This window comes from Athene noctua, chromosome 1 (genome assembly GCF_965140245.1).
Source record: "Athene noctua chromosome 1, bAthNoc1.hap1.1, whole genome shotgun sequence".
Taxonomy (NCBI): domain Eukaryota; kingdom Metazoa; phylum Chordata; class Aves; order Strigiformes; family Strigidae; genus Athene; species Athene noctua.
The window spans coordinates 59,729,584-59,750,086 of NC_134037.1; the positions used below are offsets into that span (position 1 = coordinate 59,729,584).

General features: G+C 41.2%; 1 protein-coding gene across 1 annotated transcript in view; it reads left to right on the forward strand.

Annotated features, from left to right (window-relative positions):
• Positions 1 to 831: 831 nt before the first annotated feature.
• The window catches only part of NKAIN2 (sodium/potassium transporting ATPase interacting 2), a 574,708-nt gene continuing 555,036 nt past the window's right edge, over positions 832 to 20,503 (forward strand). The window contains exon 1 of the mRNA XM_074923813.1: positions 832 to 970. Coding sequence (XP_074779914.1) covers positions 917 to 970 — 54 coding nt within the window. The 5' untranslated portion in view covers positions 832 to 916. The remainder of the gene's footprint in view (positions 971 to 20,503) is intronic.

Below are 20,503 nucleotides of genomic sequence, written 5' to 3' on the forward strand. Positions count from 1 at the left end.
TGGCTCCGCGCCGCTCCGCGCCCGGCCCCGCCGTGCCTGCGGGCCGCGCCGTGCTCCGCGGCCCTGCCGCCCCCGCCCCCGACACCGGGGGGGGGCTGTGCCTGCACGGCCGCGGGGCTGCGGCGGATGCCGGCCGGGCGCGACGCGGTGCGGGGGAGCCGCGGGAGGGGGGGGGCGCCCCGGGAGAGGTGGGCGCGGAGAGGTTGTCCCGCCGAGACAAAGGCGCCCGGAGGGTGAAGCCGCCCTCGCCGCGCCCCCGCAGACAAAGCGGTAGCCGCCTCGTCCCCCGCCGCCGCGCTGCGCCGCCCCTCCGCACCCTCCCGCGGGGGAGCCCCCAGGCTGGGGGTTTCCACTGCTGGGGCTGCCTGAGCCCTACCGGGAGGAGGAGGAGGAGGAGGAGGAGGAGGGAGGGTGGGGGAGCGGCTGTGCCGTGGGCAGGAGGGAAGCCGCTCTCCGAGCGTGAACTGAGCTCAGCACCGCCGCCTGCCTCGCCTCGCCGTCCCTCCCTCCTCCTCCTCCTCATCTCCTCCCCCCGCCGCCTCCCCCCGCCGCAGACGGCTGCGAGCCCGGATGGTTTGCGAGCGGAGTTGAGGGGGCAAACTTTGAAGCCCAGATGCCTCTGGGGCTGCGCGGCAGAGCGCGGCTGCTCCTGCAGGCACCTGCCGCCGCCCTCCCCCCGGCGCTGCCGCCGCCCTCCGCGGGGGCGGCCGGCCCCGCTGCCGGCGGCCGCCGAGGCGGCGGGCGCTGCGGCCGCGGCTAGGGCGGGCGGGCGGCGGGCGCGCCCCCATGCGGGTCCCGGGCTGGGGCGCGCCGGCGGCGGCAGGCGGGAGCCGGGCGGCGGCCGGGCGGTGCTCTCCCGCCGCCTGAGCGGGCGCGGCGCGGCGCGGCGGGACGGCGGCGCGGGGTGCCGGGAGCCATGGGCTATTGCAGCGGCCGGTGCACGCTGGTGGCGGTGTGCGGCGCGCAGCTGGTGAGTGGCGGCGGGGGCGGCCCGCGGGGGGGGCGGGCGGGGAGCGCGGGGGGGCGGCGGCGGCTCCCCCGCTGGCGGAGGGGGAGCGCGGGGGGGTGCGGGCAGCGGCCGGGCGCGGGGCGCGGGGCGGGCGACGCGGGCGGCGTTACAGGTAGTTTCGCGGAAGCTTTGCCGGGGAGGCTGCGGTGGGCGCACGGCGGAGTTAATAAACTCGGGCGGCTTTCCCGAGCGTTGACTCAACTTGATGCCTGGGTTTCGTCTGGCAGGCCGGTATCTGCCTGGCCTTACGTAAAGCGGGGACGCGGCCGTGTCAGGGGTGATGCAGAGCTTGCCAACAGTTTGCCATACAGGTGTGGGTGTGTGTGTGAAGTTGTTATCCTGAGCTCTTCTGCAGATGTGTACCCCCCCCCTTCCAGACTTATTGGCCAGTGTTTGTTAACATTGTATCATTACGTCCTTCCAGAGTTAAAACAGTCATATATTTATAGTTACCTTTAGAGGAGACATGTGGCAGCACTTGTAAGCTCAGCTACCGGCGAAACTAGACTGAGTTTAAAAAGTAGGCGCTGAGATACGATAACAAAGAAACTGCCTAAAAATAGACCTGCTTAGCAAGGCGGTTAGACTGTGCAATTGTGTCGTGGCACCTTAAAAGTTACTGGGTTTAAAGTTAAGAAACTAAAGACATGTCTCTTATATACATGGGTTTGTTGCTGTCAAATCGGATACATGATGTGTAGAATTCCTGTGGATTTGGATGCAGTGACACACAGCTAAAGACCTGTCAGTGGAACGTGCCCCACTTCTTATTTTCATTAGACCAAGTGCTCGTGTGCTGGCAGAACAGGTGCTGGAAGCACCTTTGTTAAGCAGTTAACCTTATAGCAGGAAGGAAATAATTCATGTTACTCCATCCCTCTGCCTCTTACTGAATAGTTTTGCTGAGAAAGTGTTAGTCGGTATCAATAGCAACCAGCATTGTCACCAATTCCTCTCCTGCAGACAGGTACTAAGAGAACTACAGAAGAAAAAACCCGCTAGATTTCAGGGAACAAAATCAGTAAAACAGTACATAGGAAAAGGAAGATGTGTTAGCAGATGAGAAATTCAAAATGCCTGTGGTCTTTCTATCGGTTGTAATCAACCCTTAATCCTTTTATATTCTGGAAAACATTTTATTTGTATATGCTGTTCTCCACCTAAGTTATCTGATTCTTTGTAGCTGGAAGTATTTTATCGGATGTGATTTATTCATGCACACTGTCTAAAAAAAGGATCTTGAATAGAAGTAGTGAATCGAGTGGAATGGTAGGAATGTAACCTTTTGCAGCAATTTGGAAACATAAAATTAATCACTGAAGTTCTTCAGATCCATTTAAGTTTCAGAGGCAGACTTTTTTTTTTTCTCTCCCTGCAAAGAGAACAAAAAGTGATTTAAATTGTACCTTTTCCAGATAAAAGGTTGATTTTTTTTTTTTTCTAATGCATTCAACAACAGTGAGGTTATGATGACTATGGAACGTGCTAAGATTTTTAAATTATAATTGTTTTGAAAGCCTGTGAAGGAAAACATATTTGCTAACTCATGGTGACAAAAATATGTGCAAAACCCACAGTAAAAACATCAACAGAAATGCCCCCTGGGAACGTATCAGCAAGTGGATGAACAGGTAAGGTAATGCAGAATTGTAGCATCACTGTAAGCTTTGTAAAAGTGGTGGTAAACTACAGGGTCAAATACATCTTTTTTTAAAAAGTAAATATTTTTTTCATGAGTAGCTTAAGCAAACTTTGAAAATATTTTCATAAACTGAAAGCGAACTTGATAATTTTTACTGAGCAAGAAAAGGACATGCTAGCAGCAACGCAAACCTCTGAATAACACTTGGCCTATGTAATGACATTTAGATAGGTTCAGAGCAGGAATAATAATTTACATGACAAAAAGGATTTAGGAATGGAAAAAATGATGCACTTTATTAAAATCGCTTGTCATATTCCTTCATGTGCCGTATACCGTCAGATGGAACAGGTCATGAGTTTTAAGTCAAGAAAACTCAACTTTCCTAAGTAGGCCTGTGGGTGATGAACAGTTGTCACTACTTTTTAGGTAAAGGCTACTTAAAGGAGCAAATGCTAAGATTCATCCTAGAATTAGCAGCCTTGTTAATGCCGATGCAATTCAAAAAACAGAGGATGAAGAAGTTGTCTAGCCTGGGGAGATGGGCATGGGAATCCTTTCCGTAATGATAAACATAGTTTAAAAAAAATTGCATAAAATTATTAATGTGAATGTTGTTTATTACCGATACCTGGGTTTCAGTTTTAAAGTGGTCGTGTTTGGAGTAGAAAATATACTTTTGTTTCAGAGGAAAAAAGTTTGTAAAAAGAAAGGTTTCTTCCAATTTTTAATGAAAATATTTTCTTCCATCTCTGCAGAGCTAGGGTGTGGTGATTTAATTGGTCTTTGTAGGCACTGTACAATAAATAATACTGAGGAATACTGCAGTTCATTAGAGAAGCTGTTGCATATTTTACATTTATGTAAATGATGTAGATGTCACAAATGGACAAAAAAAGGTGGTTGTTTCAAATACTAATGCAGGAGTAGAGCTACATCAACTTGAGAGACCCTGCACAAGCAGAATTATTTTCATAAATGCATTTTAAAGGCTTATAGCTAAGGCAACATACTGTACCATCAGATTATCAGAAAGCTCAAGGAATGTTTCTGCTCTCAAGGGCATACTGATCATTGCTCCCCTACTTATTAACATACATATACCTTCCTGTTTGTGCTCTCATTTGTACTATGGAAAACAGCTTTTGACAGCTCATTTTCTTCTGCATTTGTAGCCAATGAGAAGAATTAACAGCAAGTAAAAGCTAATTTTGCTGATGCTAGGAACAAGGCATTGCCTTCTCTAGGCAGAGCTAATTATCTCAAAATATCTTTTCATTTTTTTAAGGTACTAATTTTGGTCTTTCTGGTCCTTTGTCCTTCTGAAGAGAACCCGGGACATAGGGAGCTCTGGTGGTTATAGAGGCTCTGGTGATTTTTGTTGTGTGTCAGCTATCCTGTTTGCATTGGAAGAATTCTCTGTTATGGCATTTTGTCCTTTAAACTTCTTTATTTTTGGGTGTCTCCTTTTCTATTAATAGCTTACATCAGTAACACTAATATCTTGTTGCTTAGTCTTTTTAATAACAAGAGCAGCAGAGGTGAAACTGCCAAGATTATTGTGCTTTCTGGAAGGCTTCAAGAGCCCCATGGCTCTTGAAGTTTGAAACTATCTACGTGTCCACTGTTGCTGCTTGGGAAACTTGGAGCAAGTGGCAAAACAGTAAAAAGTTCTGCATGTTTTCAACTTGGAAACTCTCTTCCCAAGTGCAGTGATGGGAAAGGACAACATTTCTTACAGAAACTTTAAGTCTTCAGGAATCATTGCTTTACTGTTTCTATCCATCAAAGATTGCCATACTCCCAGGGCTAATTAGATGATGGATAATTCAGCCTTGGCACTGCCTTCTCTGTTTTCATCTGCATTTATTGAATTTATTTATATTTTATATCATTCTTTTTGTACATTTTGTCTGTTCATTTTCTTTTTTTTTTTTTTTTTTCTAAAGTAAATTGAAATGCAGTTCAGACATTCCAGCTAAGTATTAAAAACTATGTAAAATTTGTAAACAAGCTGCATCTATCCCAAGGCTCAGTTAGTGATTCTGGGGTGTATTCAGCCTGATGCTCTAACAAAGTGTGTATTATAATGGGCACAAACTCTTCAATTACTGAAAATCAGTGTCTTTCACAGGCATCAATGTACAGCATCTGCAGTCTCTCCTTTTCCTCACTAACACCTTGCTGTTTGGGGCATAAGCACACCAACACACAACCTGGTTATATCTCTTTGCAAACTGTTCCAGTTACAATTCTGGCTGAAGCCACTGTCCAAGTATATCATTTTGGCCAAGCAGAACAACAACGGCTCCCAGATTTTGTTGCTTTTGCTAACATAGGCCCAATCTTTATCTTTGCTTTGAGCTAATGAAAAAAAATGATCAAAAAGCTAACAGCTTGTATGGAAATGTGCTTGTTCTGTGCTTTTTTCCACAAATGAATAATGCCAATTAAGAGAAAATTCCAATAGTTTATTTCAAAAACTGCATCAGCTGAGGTAGTTTCTACCACTGTCCATAAACACATATTTAGTTACCTTGTTGTACATGAAGACAGGTGTTTGATCTGCAGCAGATAAAGTGGTGGAACCACTCAAACCCAGGAAATGACTTGCAAGCCAATAGGAAAGTAGCATCTACTGTATGTCTTCTGTGACTTCTTCTGACATCGTGAGAGATGCCCGTAATCTATATTGCACACATGATATAAGACTAAAGAGTGTCCTGTTCTCTTCCAATTTTCACATGTATTATAAAACAATGGGATATGTAACAGAACTGACCTTGGTTTTTAAAGAAAAAGTCTGCCTTGGTAATCAGCCCTGGAAAGTTTTGGGTTGCCTTATTTAAACATGGACAGCAAACATTCTTATGCTCATTCAAATACTTCAGGAATGGTGGTCACAGAAAGTTCTAGTCTATGTCACAAATCTGCCTGTGAGGTTTAGCACAGTTTAATACCATGAATATTCTTGCTTGGGAAAATCTCATGTTTTAATAGTTTGAAGGTTGAATTGTCTCTGGACCTTCAGGGAGTGAAATTTGCCAGATTACAGCTGAGGTCCCTCTGAGAGCAAAGCAAAGGCATTCACGCCAGATACTCTCTAGGATTAGCTACTCTGCAGTTTTATGTAATGAAGAACGCCTCTTTGTTAATATAAGCTCTTATACCGTGCATATCATCAGAGTACTTTCTGATAGCACACCAAACCATGTAACTACTATATGTAGCGTGTTGGGTTTTTTTTTTTTTTCAGTTTTGCTATAGGGAAGTGGTAATCATGTTTTTGGTGTTTGCTTTTAATTTCTTGAGTTTGGAGAGGGTTGTTTTTTCTTTTAGCTTATGTGTTTTAATTGTGTTTCATTGTCAGTGTTGCCAGTGGTTTTCAATAGCAGCTTGAGGACAGAAATGTGTGTGATGGAAAAGTCTGATGACATATACATGTTCCTACATTTTTTGTTAGCAAAAGGGGAATTAAAGATGGGGGCTTTGCATGTGGAATGGAAAGTGATGTTGTTGCTGCTCTTAGCCTGTGCATTTGTAGGTTTATCAGTCTAGAAAGAGAGTAGAAATAATTGGCTTCTGGGTTTTGGACAGTACTTAAATATAGTACCGCCTTTGAAATTGTGACTGTCAACAACTTGTGCCTGTGCCTTCCTTAAAGTTCTGATTCTTGCTTTGTTTCAGTTTTGATAGGAAGGAAAGTGAAAGTCTTAGTTGTATTGTCTCCAAAAACATTGTGATCCTACTAGCAATGAAAATGAAGGGTTCTGTGAATAGCAAACTTTCAACAGATGTGTGTTTGAAAGCAGTAGATTTTGACGTGTTGCTGGGAATATATGAAACAATGACTTGATCATGAATTTAGAGAGCTAACATCTTTTGCTGCTATGAAAGAAATATGTAGCAACCTTTCTAGGTTTAAGTGAGACCTTGGTAGAAAAGTAAACACTCTTTTTCTATTCTGTTTTTGAAATAAAACACCAGGATTCATAATCAAACAGTTTTTTTCTGATAACTTGAGGTCAACAATAGTGATGTCAGGTAACGGTCTGTTATGTCATTTAATTTTAGTAGCTTGATGTTCACTATGAATGATACAGTATTATTTTTCGTAGAAGTGTGAATGGAAAATAGTTGAGAATAACCAATCATGCACTTCAAGAAAAGCAGAATATGTTGTTTTAAGTTACAGAGATAAAAGATTTCAGACCGGCTGAATAGCAAGTTTAATTCACTGCTGTTTGAAGCTGAACTTCTTTAGAGTTCAGTGAGAAGACTCAACATTCAGATACTGTGATGATGGGTAGGAGGGGAAGGTTTAAATAGATGAGAGAAGAGGAGCTGAATAAGCTACCTGAATATAGAGACTTAGAATATCTAGCAAAGTTGCTCTTCTTGTATAGCCATGAGGCAAATCTTTGACAGTAGGAATTAATTTCATATTGACAGAGATTTGAGCTAGCACCTTGAATGATGAGCAGGGTATGGTTTTTTTTTTTTTTTTTTTTTAAATTTCCTTTTTCTGTTTCTTTGCAAAAAGCACTAAGTAAGCATTTTTAAAAGACACTAAAAACTCTCTGTTGGTAGAGAGAAATCTCTCATTCTGTAGTCAACAGAAAGGAACAGGCTCCACTGAAGAATGGTTCAAAGCAGAAACATAATGTTTTGAGTTGGTAGTGACTTTACTGTCCCAGGCTCAGACATGGGAATGTATACAGTGCAAGTGCAGCAGAAAAAGTTTGTAAACAAGTACTGGGTGACTTGTTCCAGGAAAGAATCTAAAAACTTTGAAGTCTTCTCAATGTCCTGGTGCATCCAATCACACAGATCTCTACATCTAGTTTCAGTTAGCATGAAGTTTTGAGAAACTTACCTGGGCTTAGGGACTGGTGAGATTCAGCCAGTGTCTGCTCTGGAGGCTGATGTCAGTGCCCAGTCATCTCCCTGGGTATCCCCATACATTCCAAACTGCCTTTTTGGTCCCATCGTCCCACTGAGCTCAAGAGATTATCCCAGGTGTGCAATTCCAAAAGAGACAGCTATGCCCACTGATGTTTTAGAAGAGAAGGTATGTCAGAAATCTTGAATTTCTACAGTGTTTATTTATGGTTCTGAATTTAAGTGACATTTAGCGGGGAATAACAATAGTGAGTATGTTCATATCTGGGTGGGATCGAGGGTGTCGATGATCTGACTAAATCAGAATAATCTCTCTAGGCTCCTCTGTGGTCAGAAGAGGGAATCCTTCAGGGGGCAGGTCAGAGTGCTTAACATTGTTCCTTGCCCTAAACTGCCCTTTAGAGTTGTGTGTTAAAGTGGTCCTTCAGTTTAAGTAGGGTTTTTGGGAGGGGCAGGGAGAGAAGAAATCTCAGACCCATTCTATGCTGTTTTTCCATCTATAGTACTTACCATTTACATTTTCCTCCCGCTTGCATTTTCATTAGTTATTTTACTGAGGACTTCTTGATTTTAAGGGTGACTGATCTACAGGTTGAGAAATGCTGTTTTGGAAAGGTATCCGTCTCTTCATTGCAAAAGGAAACTAAGAAGCCTGGTTTCACCAGAGTGATGTCAGCTTTTGTGCGTATGTCCCTTAAGATCTCCTAGGAAAAAAAAAAGCTAAAATCAAATGGATAAAACCAATTTATGCTCACTTTGGGTTTTAGGTGGTTTTCTGTAGCTTCCAACAGGAGTGAGGAAGGCAGAGACCATTGGAAGTAATGTGTGATCATCAAAAATATGCTGAAAATGCAGTAATTTTAAAACATCAAATAGTTTGTTTTCATCCAGATTAATCTTAATTTTTTTTTTTTTTTGTTATGGTGAGTGAAAGATAGGGACTGTTGAGTACTACTTGACTTGTAAAGTAAAATGGACGCAGTAGTTGAAATGACATTTTCTTGCCCCTGTGGCAAATAAACATTTCACAGTTTGTTATTTTATCCCCTCTCCCCAGATGTATATATACCAGCTGGATGGCATCTGAGAATTGTTTCAGCATTTTATCTTTCTGTAACTCTCTGATAGAAATGACATTTAGAAGAAAAATTACTGATTTCTGTCTTTACTAAAAAGTAAACATGCATAGCTAATAGTTCTATTCACCACAGATCATACTTATGCATTTTTAATAAAAACTTGATTTTAATTCATACATAACTTATGAGAAATGTTTATCAGTTTAGGGCTCTGCTGTTTCCCACTTAAATGTTAGCATATATCTGGATACCTTGAAAATGTCTTTCATTTGAGGCTTAGATTTACCTTTTATACACAAACTTGCTTCTCTGCTGCCTACGTAATGATGAAATGTATATAAGAAATGCTGATTATTGTACTGATTGCTAAAATCAGTAAAAGTGCCATTTATATGACATAAATGAATCTCATATTTTCCTATGCTGTTAGAAGTAATAGCTTTCTAACATCAAAGTTTGGGTTTCTGATCTTTTTCTCAGCTGGGATGTTAGGCTGCATCTCTACTGGCGAGTCACCTGTTACATGTAACTGACAAGGTGAATGGGAATAGGAACAGTCTGTTGTATCCTATATTCATACCATAACAGATTGATATCTGGTTTCCTCACCCTTCTTTTCTTATGAAGAAATTCTCATTAGCAGAATTTTGTACAGAAGGCAGCATATGAGGTTAATTCTATTATTTCTGAGAGGCATGTCGAAATGATGATGCCTGTCATGTTTATATGTCATGTCACCTTTCAGAAGGCAAAAATGCAGGACCGTTTGCAGATGGTGAGAGAGAGATGCGTGCTATTTCATTTAAGCATGTAATGAATAGGCTCTGATCCACCTTCTGGATGTGGTTGCCTCTTACCATTGACTATATAGAGATCTTTGAGTTGCTACCCAGTTGGGAATGAAACTCCAGCCTCTATTCTGCATGCACTTTTATTTACTTCATTATTTAGTCAAGTCTGCTGATCTTTGATAGTATCTTTGTACTAAATGAGGGAGAATAGACTGTGAAACTTTTTTTTTTTTTTTTAGGATTTAGGCAGGATATATGAGTGATGCATAACATTTCTTCTGGATGAATGGAAGTCATGCTAGAGGCTTAGAACAAGGGTCAGAGGGCTGTCTTTTTTCACCTTGAATAACATTTACTGTCCGAGTGATCCTGCAGTAGTGAATGAAATAGGTCTACATGAACAACGTAGTATTAAGAGATAGAGAGTCTTGAAGCTAGGGTACTGACTCATATCTGTGTAAGAAAGCTTAACTGTCTTAGGAAATGATGTAATTCCAGGTGACTCACACCATGGGTCAATTTACTAATTAAAAATTCCTTTAAACTTCTTCATAGACAGACTACTAATTGGCCCTCAACAAGTTTATTCTTTTCGTTTGAAGATAAAAAGCTTTTGTGAGGAAAGGAAGATAGATGCTACGATGTCTCTTTAGAACAATGCATGGATCTTTGAAAAGCCATTCTTCAATAATTAAACAAAATGTGAAGTTTGCAAATTTTTGCCATGACCAACAATGGCCCAGCATTTTTCATTATCCTCTGGTCCCAGTCTCTGTAGCAGGCTGTTCTATAACAGAGCACAGAAACAAAAGGAGAAAAAAGCCCGTTGTGTGTCATTGCTGCCTTCACAAAGCCACAAATACATTAAATGCAAGATACTGTTCATTGTGCACTTGAGCCACCAGTGACAAAGGTGCTGTGAGTACCACTGATTATCAGGCAGTCATATGTCATTACATCACTGTTCAAATTGGCAGAGCAAATGGCAGTAAAACAAATGAAAACATTAGAAGCTAAAGGAATGCAGAAGAATAAGAGGCTTGTCTGAAAATAAAGAATGGAAAATATGGACGTTATTTTTGCCATTATCTATAAAGGTGATTTTCACTTTTTAAATTTTTTTAAAAATTTAAGTTCCTGGCCACGCCCATCTTGTGCCCTTGAGGCCAGTTAGCTTTTATTTTCTTTGACACTAGTAGCAGTCACAGGCAGTGACAGCAGCTGGTAACAAGCCAGACGATGGCACTGGTAGTGTTAACATAAGATATGGGCTTCAGTGTATCCTGAAAAAGGAGCTCATTGTCTTGGATTTGATCAGACTGGCTTTCCTGAGTGTGGAGCTGGCAGCAAATTTGGTACTTGCAGAGGAAAAACCACAACAAGCTGGATGCAGCATTCAGCAATATACCTAGTAATGCCTCTTTCTGGTGCTGGCAAGCTCTCAGAATATTTAGAGGAGCTGCTGTCTGGTACAATTATTTTTTATTTTTTTTTTCCATCACCCAGGGGTAGGGTCGTAATGGCATGTACAGAAGAAAGTTGTTGGCCTCAACTGCTGGAAGAGATGGTGTCTGTTCTGCGTCGTGCTAAACTGTGCTTTTTCAGATGCATAATAAAAGTTATTTATGGACACCGATAAAGTGGTATCTGTTGTATAATATCACAGATAGGCATAAGGACAATAACAAAAGGCAGCTGGTTTAGTAAGCTCTATTTGCTGCAGAAATGTGCTGTTCTTTGCGAATTGAAATAAAAAAAAGTGGGGGGAGAGCGTTGTGTTTTTTTCTGGTTCCTGGCATTTGCAATCATTCTTGCTTTGCAGTGTGCTTATAAAGACAATTATGTGGGTCCCATGTCAGTATTATATTTGTCATGACTAGCACCTTATTAGAGGACAGCTGCTCCTCTCTGCCCAGCACATATACATAACTACCACTGACAATAATAGAAGTTATGAGTGTAGCCCTCCTCTGCATTACACCAACGGGGAATGCTGGAGCTCTCGTGGTTTCAGTAAATTAACACGGATGTAAAATTAGGAGTGAAGCAGTGATGGATCTGGGATTATTCACATGCTTGTTCAGAGCGCAGTGCCTGTGAGGAACCTTTGAACTTCCACCTTGTAACAGGTGAGTAAGAAAGGCACTGTCCGAAGGCACAGTATCTGAGTCTCTCAGATCATGCTGAGTGCCTTCACTAGAAGGACAGATGTTCAGGTCCCCATCAACCTAGGGCAGCTACAAGGAAGATTGGTGCGCAGAGGATATTACCAGGTTATAAGTGTGTTATGGTAACTCCTCTGTCTCTCTCTAATTCCATTTCTTCAAAGCTCCTCAGATGCTGTAGTAGTGCTTTGGCTTCTGTCACTTCTGATAAGAACTGGACTGATTTGGAACAAAGAATACAGAAGTGGCACAGTGCCATCCTCATGCCATTAAGAGCTAATTCAAACTTATCCAGAGAAAACCATTTGCAATGAACAACATGGTTTGATGGTTACACCAAACCCAAGAACATATTCTCAAGAACCACCTCTTGCCATTTTAGCTATTGGATGAGTTGCATGTATACATCCTCAGACCTGCATAGTAGACAGCTCAGACTGGATTAGGGAATGTAACTCCATGCCTCTATGTTCATGTATGTTTCTCTTGTGTTGCTGTTTTTTGTTTGCCTTTCAAAATGTGAGTAAATAAGAAGTTCTTCAGTATTTCGTAGCATCATAGCATAGTTTGGATTGGAAGGGACCTTTAAATAAAGGTTATCTAGTCCAACCCCCCTGCCATGGGCCCGGACACCTTCCACTAGACCAGGATGCTCAGAGCCCCGTCCAACCTGGCCTTGAACACTGCCAGGGAGGAGGCATCTACCACCCTTCTGGGCAACCTGTTTCAGTGTTTCACCACTCTCCTCATAAAAAATTTCTTCCTCATATCTAGTCTAAATCTACCTTTTTTTAGGTGAAAACCATTACCCCTTGTCCTATTGCATTTGGGTGACTAATTGGATTTCTGGGTGAGCACAAGCCCTGAATTTTTTTGGAAGGTGAAAACTATTAGTTCTAAAACTGCAGCTTCTAGACAGTTTTCTTACTAATTTAAGACGAGACAGTTATACAGAGCTACAATGATGAATGGATTGAACAGTTAATATTTGACATTTCATTTTATGATTATACCATTTAAAAATAGCTGGCTTTTGACACACTGCTAGTATGTTTTTATGTCAGTTAGAAAACCTAGATTTATAGTAAGTTTCCTGTTACCTTTTGGTTTGAGGTCTCTGGGGAATAGCTGCACTGAAGATCCTAGCTGCTCTGATGTTTGGTGCAAGTATTGGCATATTCAATAAAGATGACTCGGGGAGGTGTGGACATTCATTTGCCCTCACAGGTGGGCTAGTCAGGTGACTAAGAAAGAACTGGGGAATAGCAAGTCAGCAGTAAACTTAAAAAAAATATAAAAAAGAAAAATAAAAATTGTTGTTAATTGTCTGAGGTATATTAAATCTCTGCAAAAGTGAGAACTGGTGATAGCAGCAGGTGCCAGAAAAGTACTATAGAACAGCCCTCTCTGAGACAGTTTGGAAGGTATGGCTGTCATAACTGGAATGTATGGGAGATGCAAACCTTGTATTTTAACCCCTCCGAATTCAGGAGAACTTCATTCTAATCTCTGCACCCCAGGCCCATCTGCACAATTTAGGACAAGATTTTGTCTCCTTTTATAGATGTCTCCCTGTGTTGATAGTGCCCATCTGTGGCTGGGATCTGCAGGAGACTGATGAGCAGATACTCATTCTGTGTGAGCTGTGAATGGTGATATCCAGGGATCTGAGCCATTTTGGAGCCATTTTTATCCCAACACAGCGATGGCCATTGAGTTGGACACATTTGTGCAGTGTTAAATGATTTCACAGTGAATTGCATCACTTTCTCACCCACATAATCCAGCAGGAAGGTGGAGGAGAAGGTTTGTGTTCATGCAGAGACCTGAGACTCTGGCACTGGGTTAACTGTGGTCTTCTTTAGTGGAGCATTGTAGCTTAGAGCTTTTATCCCATTTATTTTGAAGATGAAAAATTTATTGAGGTGTGTGCTGAGGGATGCTTGCTGAGGGAAGGGGTGGGTAGTCTTCCAGGAGCATTTCCATGTAAAGCATCAACTTATGTTTGTGAGGAGCCTGTCTTGATGAATGATGTGGTCCCTGCCAATTCTGTGTTCCTAATTGTGTAGATCTTTCCTAAAGCAACATGAGTTTGTGCTGCCTCTTATGTAAGGTTCAACCTAGACCCAAATGATCACTATGTTATGGTGGGTAACTGCAGTTCTACTATAAGTATTGTGTTCTACATCATAGCCATCCTAGAACTCTTATAAGGTCAGTATGCTAATGCAGCCACCTGAGTCCCTTTAGAACATCAAATTTGATAGAGGTAAAATGTGCTTAGTGAATATTTTTTAAAAGGTCAAAAAGTAAAGATGATTTATTTACTTCAATTACAATTCAGCAGGTCTTAGGTTAAGGTGAGGGACAAAGAAAATAAATCTCTAGAATTATGTTATACTTGACAGAATATTGATCAATAATTGTCTCAGCAGGAGCTGATGGTGAGCTAAAAAGTAGTTTTACAGATTTACGTAAATATTTTTGGTTGGCACTTCTTTTTGTTACATTGCTCTGCCCAGATTTTTGTGCCACACTGTTTCCACATTAATGTTTCTGGAATGTTAAACCATCCTAATTTTTGATTAAAAATAGTTTAGAAAATTCAGTCTTTCAGTTAATGTTCTTAAAGTGTAAGAAAATAAATACTTGCTTGGACATTATTAGCTTACTAATTTCAGGAAGAAGAATGTTTTACACCATGGTGGTTTTACTGGATACCTCACACCGTGAGTAGTGCTTCCATAATGAAGTTGGCCTTGGAAAGGGAAAGCACTTTCATAGACATTAAATAATCACTTAGGGAAGATGTGTGTCTGTGGAGTTCTTCTAACAAGGGTACTCATATTTGCAAAATATCATACAGTTATTTTCTTTTATAACCCCTTTCTTCTTGTGCCCACTTTACAATCTCCCTATGATTGCAGAAGTAATACAAGCTCTTTCACTATCCAGCTAGCATAATCTTAAAGTAAGTATTTCTGGTGCGTGTTACTTGAGATCTGTGTTATTTTCTGTACCTCTTTTTTATTTGCTCACATACACTCCTGAGAGGAATTCCCAGCAGGTACCTCAGCACCTGGTCTGCCTGTCAGGATAGTGGAGGCAGGCAGGTGCCTCTAGGGGGGGAATTCACAACTCTTTGTTATCATTTAGCAAACTTCACTTAGGTGCTTTACATCATGCTCTGGAAGAACCGGTATCTCTACTGATACAGAATATCGGGTCCTAAACTAGGTGCCTAGGGTACACAGAATACTTACGCTCTTTCTGCCCCCATGCAAGTGTATGTTTCTTTGTGATAAGTGTAGAGTGGGTTAAAATATGGACCAAACTTTTTGTTCTACTTTTTTCTTTCTTTTTTTTTTTTTTTTTTCCTTTCTCTTCCCATGCTGCCCCCTCCCCTTAGTATCTGCTTTCAATGCCTTCATCTTTGTGCAATAGCACAGGCAAGCTCTCCTCATTAGACAGCCCATGGTTTCTCTGGACCATCTTGTAGGGCCCTAGTGTCTTTAGGTGGCATGCTTTTGGGATGATCTGGAGAATAAGAGAGTCTTTTGTGGAGGCTGATATCACTTATTCTGGTAGATACCCTGCATGATGGAGTGTGCTGTTTCTGAAGCAGGCCAGGTCTAAAGCAAAGTTGAAAGGTAGATACTCACACGGTTCTCCCCTGCCTTCACACACGTGCACAGGCACACACTCTGCCATAACCAGATTTGTCAAATTATAGCATCTCCTTATGGATCTGCACAATAAATCAAGAAAAAACACACAAAAGAGGCTATTTCTTCAGTCTTCCTTATGTAATAAGATGGATATAATTTAAACAGGAAAGGTGTAAAATGCAGTTAATAAAATTCATCCTCATAAGGACTATTTACCCTAATAATGGTGACTGAGTCTCTGCTTTTCAAGAGCCGACAGGCACTAATGGAGTATGCGAGAGCGGTTTTCTTTCATACCCTCATTTTGTCACTGTTCATATCTTTTCACTACTTGCGTCCTACTTGTATTACTTCCTTGAAACGTCTTGGTAGTAAGAAAAGGTAAATAGAGCCACTGCTTAGTTGATATTTGTGGTAATTAGCTTGCCTTCTGCTGCTATGAGAAATACTGCTTATGTAGCTGTAAACTAAGCTATATAAGCAGCAAGATTTTCCTACTAAGTAGCTACTGAAATATTTTGGGATGGAATCACTCTTTCTGGTTCTTTCATATGTCACTGAGGCTTCATGAATCTTCTTGGTTGCAGTTAGTCGGTGATCTGTTTGATGACAAGGCAATGTTTAATCAAACAGATCCACCTATATTTCACTGGACTATCATCTATATTCCCATAGGTAACTGTTGTTAAAATTGTGAGGGAGTATCAGCTCTGTTGCAGCAAAACAGGAGAAAAAAGAGGCAGAGTTTCCCCCAAAATACTGCGTAGCTTGGGCAAATGTGTCTTTAGTGAAACAAAATCCATTGACAGTAAGTGAACAGAATGACAGCAAGGCTTATTGGATTCAAGAAATACAGTTAGGAAAATAAGAACTGGTTTCTGACATAGTAACAGAACCACCACGACATGTAGGGATGAAGGAATGGTGGTAAGAGACCAGTAAGAGATGGAAGGGAGAGAAAGGAAAGAAGATGCATCACAGATGGGACTGATTTTGAACTCGGGAATTTAGTTTCACAGGGATGTAGTTCCCCTAGACCAGCCTCTTTTTATACTGCTCTCAAATCCAAAAGGTTGAAACGAATAACAGTTTTTCGGGGATTCATAGTTCAGATGAGATAAAGGGATTGAAGGAAGCATGGCTGTTTGAAACATTTATTTGATATCTGTGTACATATACAGGAAATGTATGTGTGTTTATCTAACAGGGAAAAATGGGTATGTCTCAGTGATGTGTAAAGTTGTCATATTTGACACCAAATTCACATTTAAAGCAGTGATGTGTCAGGTACTACAGGTGTACTGCAGTGCATACATGATGACACTCAATATATCATAGAATTGGGGACTTTCAAAGAAAAAGTCACATACCTCTATAGCTTGAGTTTGAAAACTGGGCTTCTTGGGGAAAAGGTTAGTAGATGTAGTTTAGGCACAGGCAGAATCTTAATTCTTTATTCAATCTTATATTGAATAAAGGGTACGTATAAGCAATGGATTACATATCCATTTTCAGCTCAGTGTTGCAACAAAGGAAACAGAAACTTAAGCAAATATGCCTGAATGAAGTCATAGCTCTGAATGTGTGTGCTGTTTTTAAAATAGAATCTTGTTGAGTTGAATAGAGCCATCTTCTACGCTGCATGGGTGGTACTCAAGACTAGGAGAATGGATGATAAATCTGATACTAATGGAAGTATATTAGAAAGAGATATGAATTTATCTTGATGCCTGTGTCACAGGTGAATTTGTCTTTAGCAGACCTATGAGCTGAGTAAATGATAAATGTTTGATATTTATGTCATTGAATTAAATGGGAAAGGTCATTTATTCTGTCCGTTCCTACTATTATTATCAATGCTAGACTGCTAATTTGGGAGAAAAAGGAAGGAGAACAGACAAAAAGAAAATGTAACCTGGGTAATGAGTGGAGGTGGCAAGACCCAGGACCCTGCTGGGAAATACAGAGAAATACAGAACTCCTCTTCAGAGCTGGTATAAACTTCAGAAGCAAATACAGAGAGCATCCCCTGCTGAATCTTGCTGGCCAGGGATCTTGTTGGTTCTGGCCATTCTTTAGCGGCGTTAGGGCAGTACCCCAGTGAGCGGAGAGGTGTGTACAGACTGTTTCACGCCCATAGGGATGTTTGTTATGTCAGTAACCAGTATTGCTGACCATCAGAATTGATGTTGCCTTTGGTGGAGAAACACCCTGCATTTCTGTTCATTCCAGTCACCCTTGGCTTGCTTGCATAAGAGAGAAATTATCTAGGCCATTTAAGTGTTGTGGGTGGAAAAAACCCCATACTTCTAGTTTATGTGCTCTATCAGCAAGCACATGCACAAGTTCATTTTATAAAAAAACTTAAAAGTATGCTGTCCTGGCTTTGTCTGGGATAGAGTTAATTTTCTTCCTAGTAGCTGGTACAGTGCTGTGTTTTGGATTCAGTGTGAAAATAATGTTGGTAACACACAGATGTTTTAGTTGTTACTAAGTAGCACTTAACCCAAATTAAGGACTTTTTAGTTACCCGTGCTGTGCTGGCAACGACATGCACAAGAAGGTGGGAGGGAGCATGACCGGGACAGCTGACCCGAACTAGCCAAAGTGATATTCCGTACCACAGAATGTCATACTCCGTCTATACACTGGGGGGAATTGGCTGGGAGGGGTGGATTGCTGCTCGGGCATCGGTCAGCAGGGGGTGAGCAATTGCATTGTGCATCCCTCATCTTTTCTTGGGTTTTATTTCTCTCTTTTTATTACAGTCATTTTTGTTGAAATTATTAATATTATTTTTAATATTATTGCTATAATTATATTTTCTTTATTAAACTGTTATTATCTCAACGCATGCGTTTTGCTTTTTTTCTGAGTCTCCTTCCCATCCCACTGGGAGGGAGGATGAATGAGCGAGCTGTGCATGGTGCTTAGTTGCTGGCAGGGGTTAAACCACAACATATGGTTAGACCAGTAATATAAAAGTTGTAACATAGCCTGTAGTTTATACTGAATATATTTAGAAAGTCTACTAAAATTCAAGCTTCAGCTCAGATTTTATGATAAAGAAATCAACATAAATTGAGGACCCTGTGTAATGTCAGCAAGACAAGCTTTTATTCATAAATTGAATAAACGTTGATTTTTAAAGCAAAACTAAGCCCACACTAACAAGACACATGATAAAGGACAGAATGCATTACAGTTGGGCAACCATAGTATTTTTAAGACTACCTACAGTGAGAGACCTTTTGGCTACGACAAGGTGGTAGTTTGTAGGTTTCTCCTGCTTCTGAAACCTGTTCTTTTTTTGCTTTTTCACTCACTTAGCTTACAAAACACATCAAATAATTTTTCTTTTCCATTTTTCTTTGCACATTTTGTCAATCAGTACATGCTTTGTAGTTGCTGAATGCGTAAAAATCTGTGTTATTTTGATTTTGTGGGAGGTTAATTCTTGCTGATGTGAGCTTTTAACTTTGCTTTTTCCTAACTTGATTTAAGTTCTCCTTTAAAAATATCTGTGTTTGTTTCCTGGAGTTTATCAATCGCCACAAAAAAAATCTGTTCAAAATTTAAGTATTTACTAAATTCCACTGAGTTTTCCTGGTATGATATTGATATGTCTAGACTAAATCATTCTCCTTTAGTTTGCTCTCCTGTGCTTACTCATCCAGCTTACCTTAGTTGCTAGTCAGGCCTGAAGACTACATATGTTTGCAGCTTTGGCTACTTGGTAAGCTGAGAAATAGTCAATATAGTGAAAGTTGTTTAAATTAATTCCATGGACTTGCCTTGGGTCTTAACATAGGCTAATTGCTTGGCTTCTCTGCAGTGAACAGGGTGAGCAGGGCAGGCAGAGGTACTCCTGGGGTCATGCTGAGGGTGAGGAGGGTGTCTTATCCCCCTCCTGGCCTAGGTGTAGGTGTCCAACCACCCCCACATTATCTGATGCCCACATCAGATGCCTGTGTGGGGTTAGGATCTGCACTTGCAACCTGTGCTGGAGTTAAATACTGAGATCACGCTTTTGGTAGTGAGGGGAGGCTCAGTCTTTTCTGTCATGATGTGTCTGGCGAAGGAGTGGTGGTAGCTGTAGTGTTGCCAGTTTTTCACAGAGTGACTTGGTTTGTGCACACAAGAAAAAAGCATCCATTCGTTGTCCTCTTGAGAGGACTGGGACTGAAGCCTTCGTTTCTCAACCACCTTGAGAAAGAGTAACCCTCGTCAGCAGCCCAGGAGCAATGGGAACGTTTATCCATCTCTTAGTGTGGGCTGCGAATAGGACAGAGAAAGGAAAAAGAGGCCTGAGTTCCATATACGTAAAATAGAAGAGTTCCCTGAAGAAATATACCTGTACTCAGCTCCTTGGACCACTCCACTTGTTTTCTATGATAGAGTTATAAGATGCATAAACAGTATTAAGAGCAGATCTGTATGGGGTATTTCTTTTGTGTGGTACTGACTGGGGTAAAAATACTCTCAGCCACTTGCCCAGAGACATGACATCAATCAGTGGGAACTGGATCTGAAGCCTTAACCCTTTCTACTTTCCTTTTCAGGAGTGATCTTATTTAATTTATTCTTTAGTAAAGTGATTCAAACTTAAGTTACACTAATCATCACCGTTACCAAAAAACTGGATTCAGGCCCCAGGAACAATGCCTATTTATGAAACTAAAGGTCTTACTAAAAACATTAACTAAATTCCTGAGAAGATTCGTGATAAAAACTACTTTTATTACAACACCAAATTGCTTTGTCAGGAACAGCAAGATTAAGGTAGAAGGATCGAACATAGCTTTTTTTTTTTTTTTTTTTTTTCTTGCACTCTAAGGTATGGTTGTTTCTGTCGTCATTAGAAGTTGCTTAAAGAATCCTTGCAAAGGGAAATTTCTTCAGCTTGCTTTTTTTCTGCAAAGGTACTGGTCATGGTCTGATTTTATTCAGTGAGACTTTAAAGCCAGTTTCAACCATAACAAAAAATGAGTATACTTGGAGGTCTCTGTGCCTAGAAGAAACACTGAGTATGTCTAAATCTGGGCAGCCTGATAATTCTCATGCCATTGTTCTTTTCTGTTCGTTCTCTTAGCTCTGCACTCTCTCCACAGAGCAGCACCATGCGTGTGTAGCCTGCCAAAGGCTGAGTTTGAGAGTCCCTGCAGACATGGGATGCCATGCGTGAGGGGCTGAGGGCAGCACAGAGTGCTGGCATTCTTCACCAGATTGTTGTCTTTTGCCATAGAG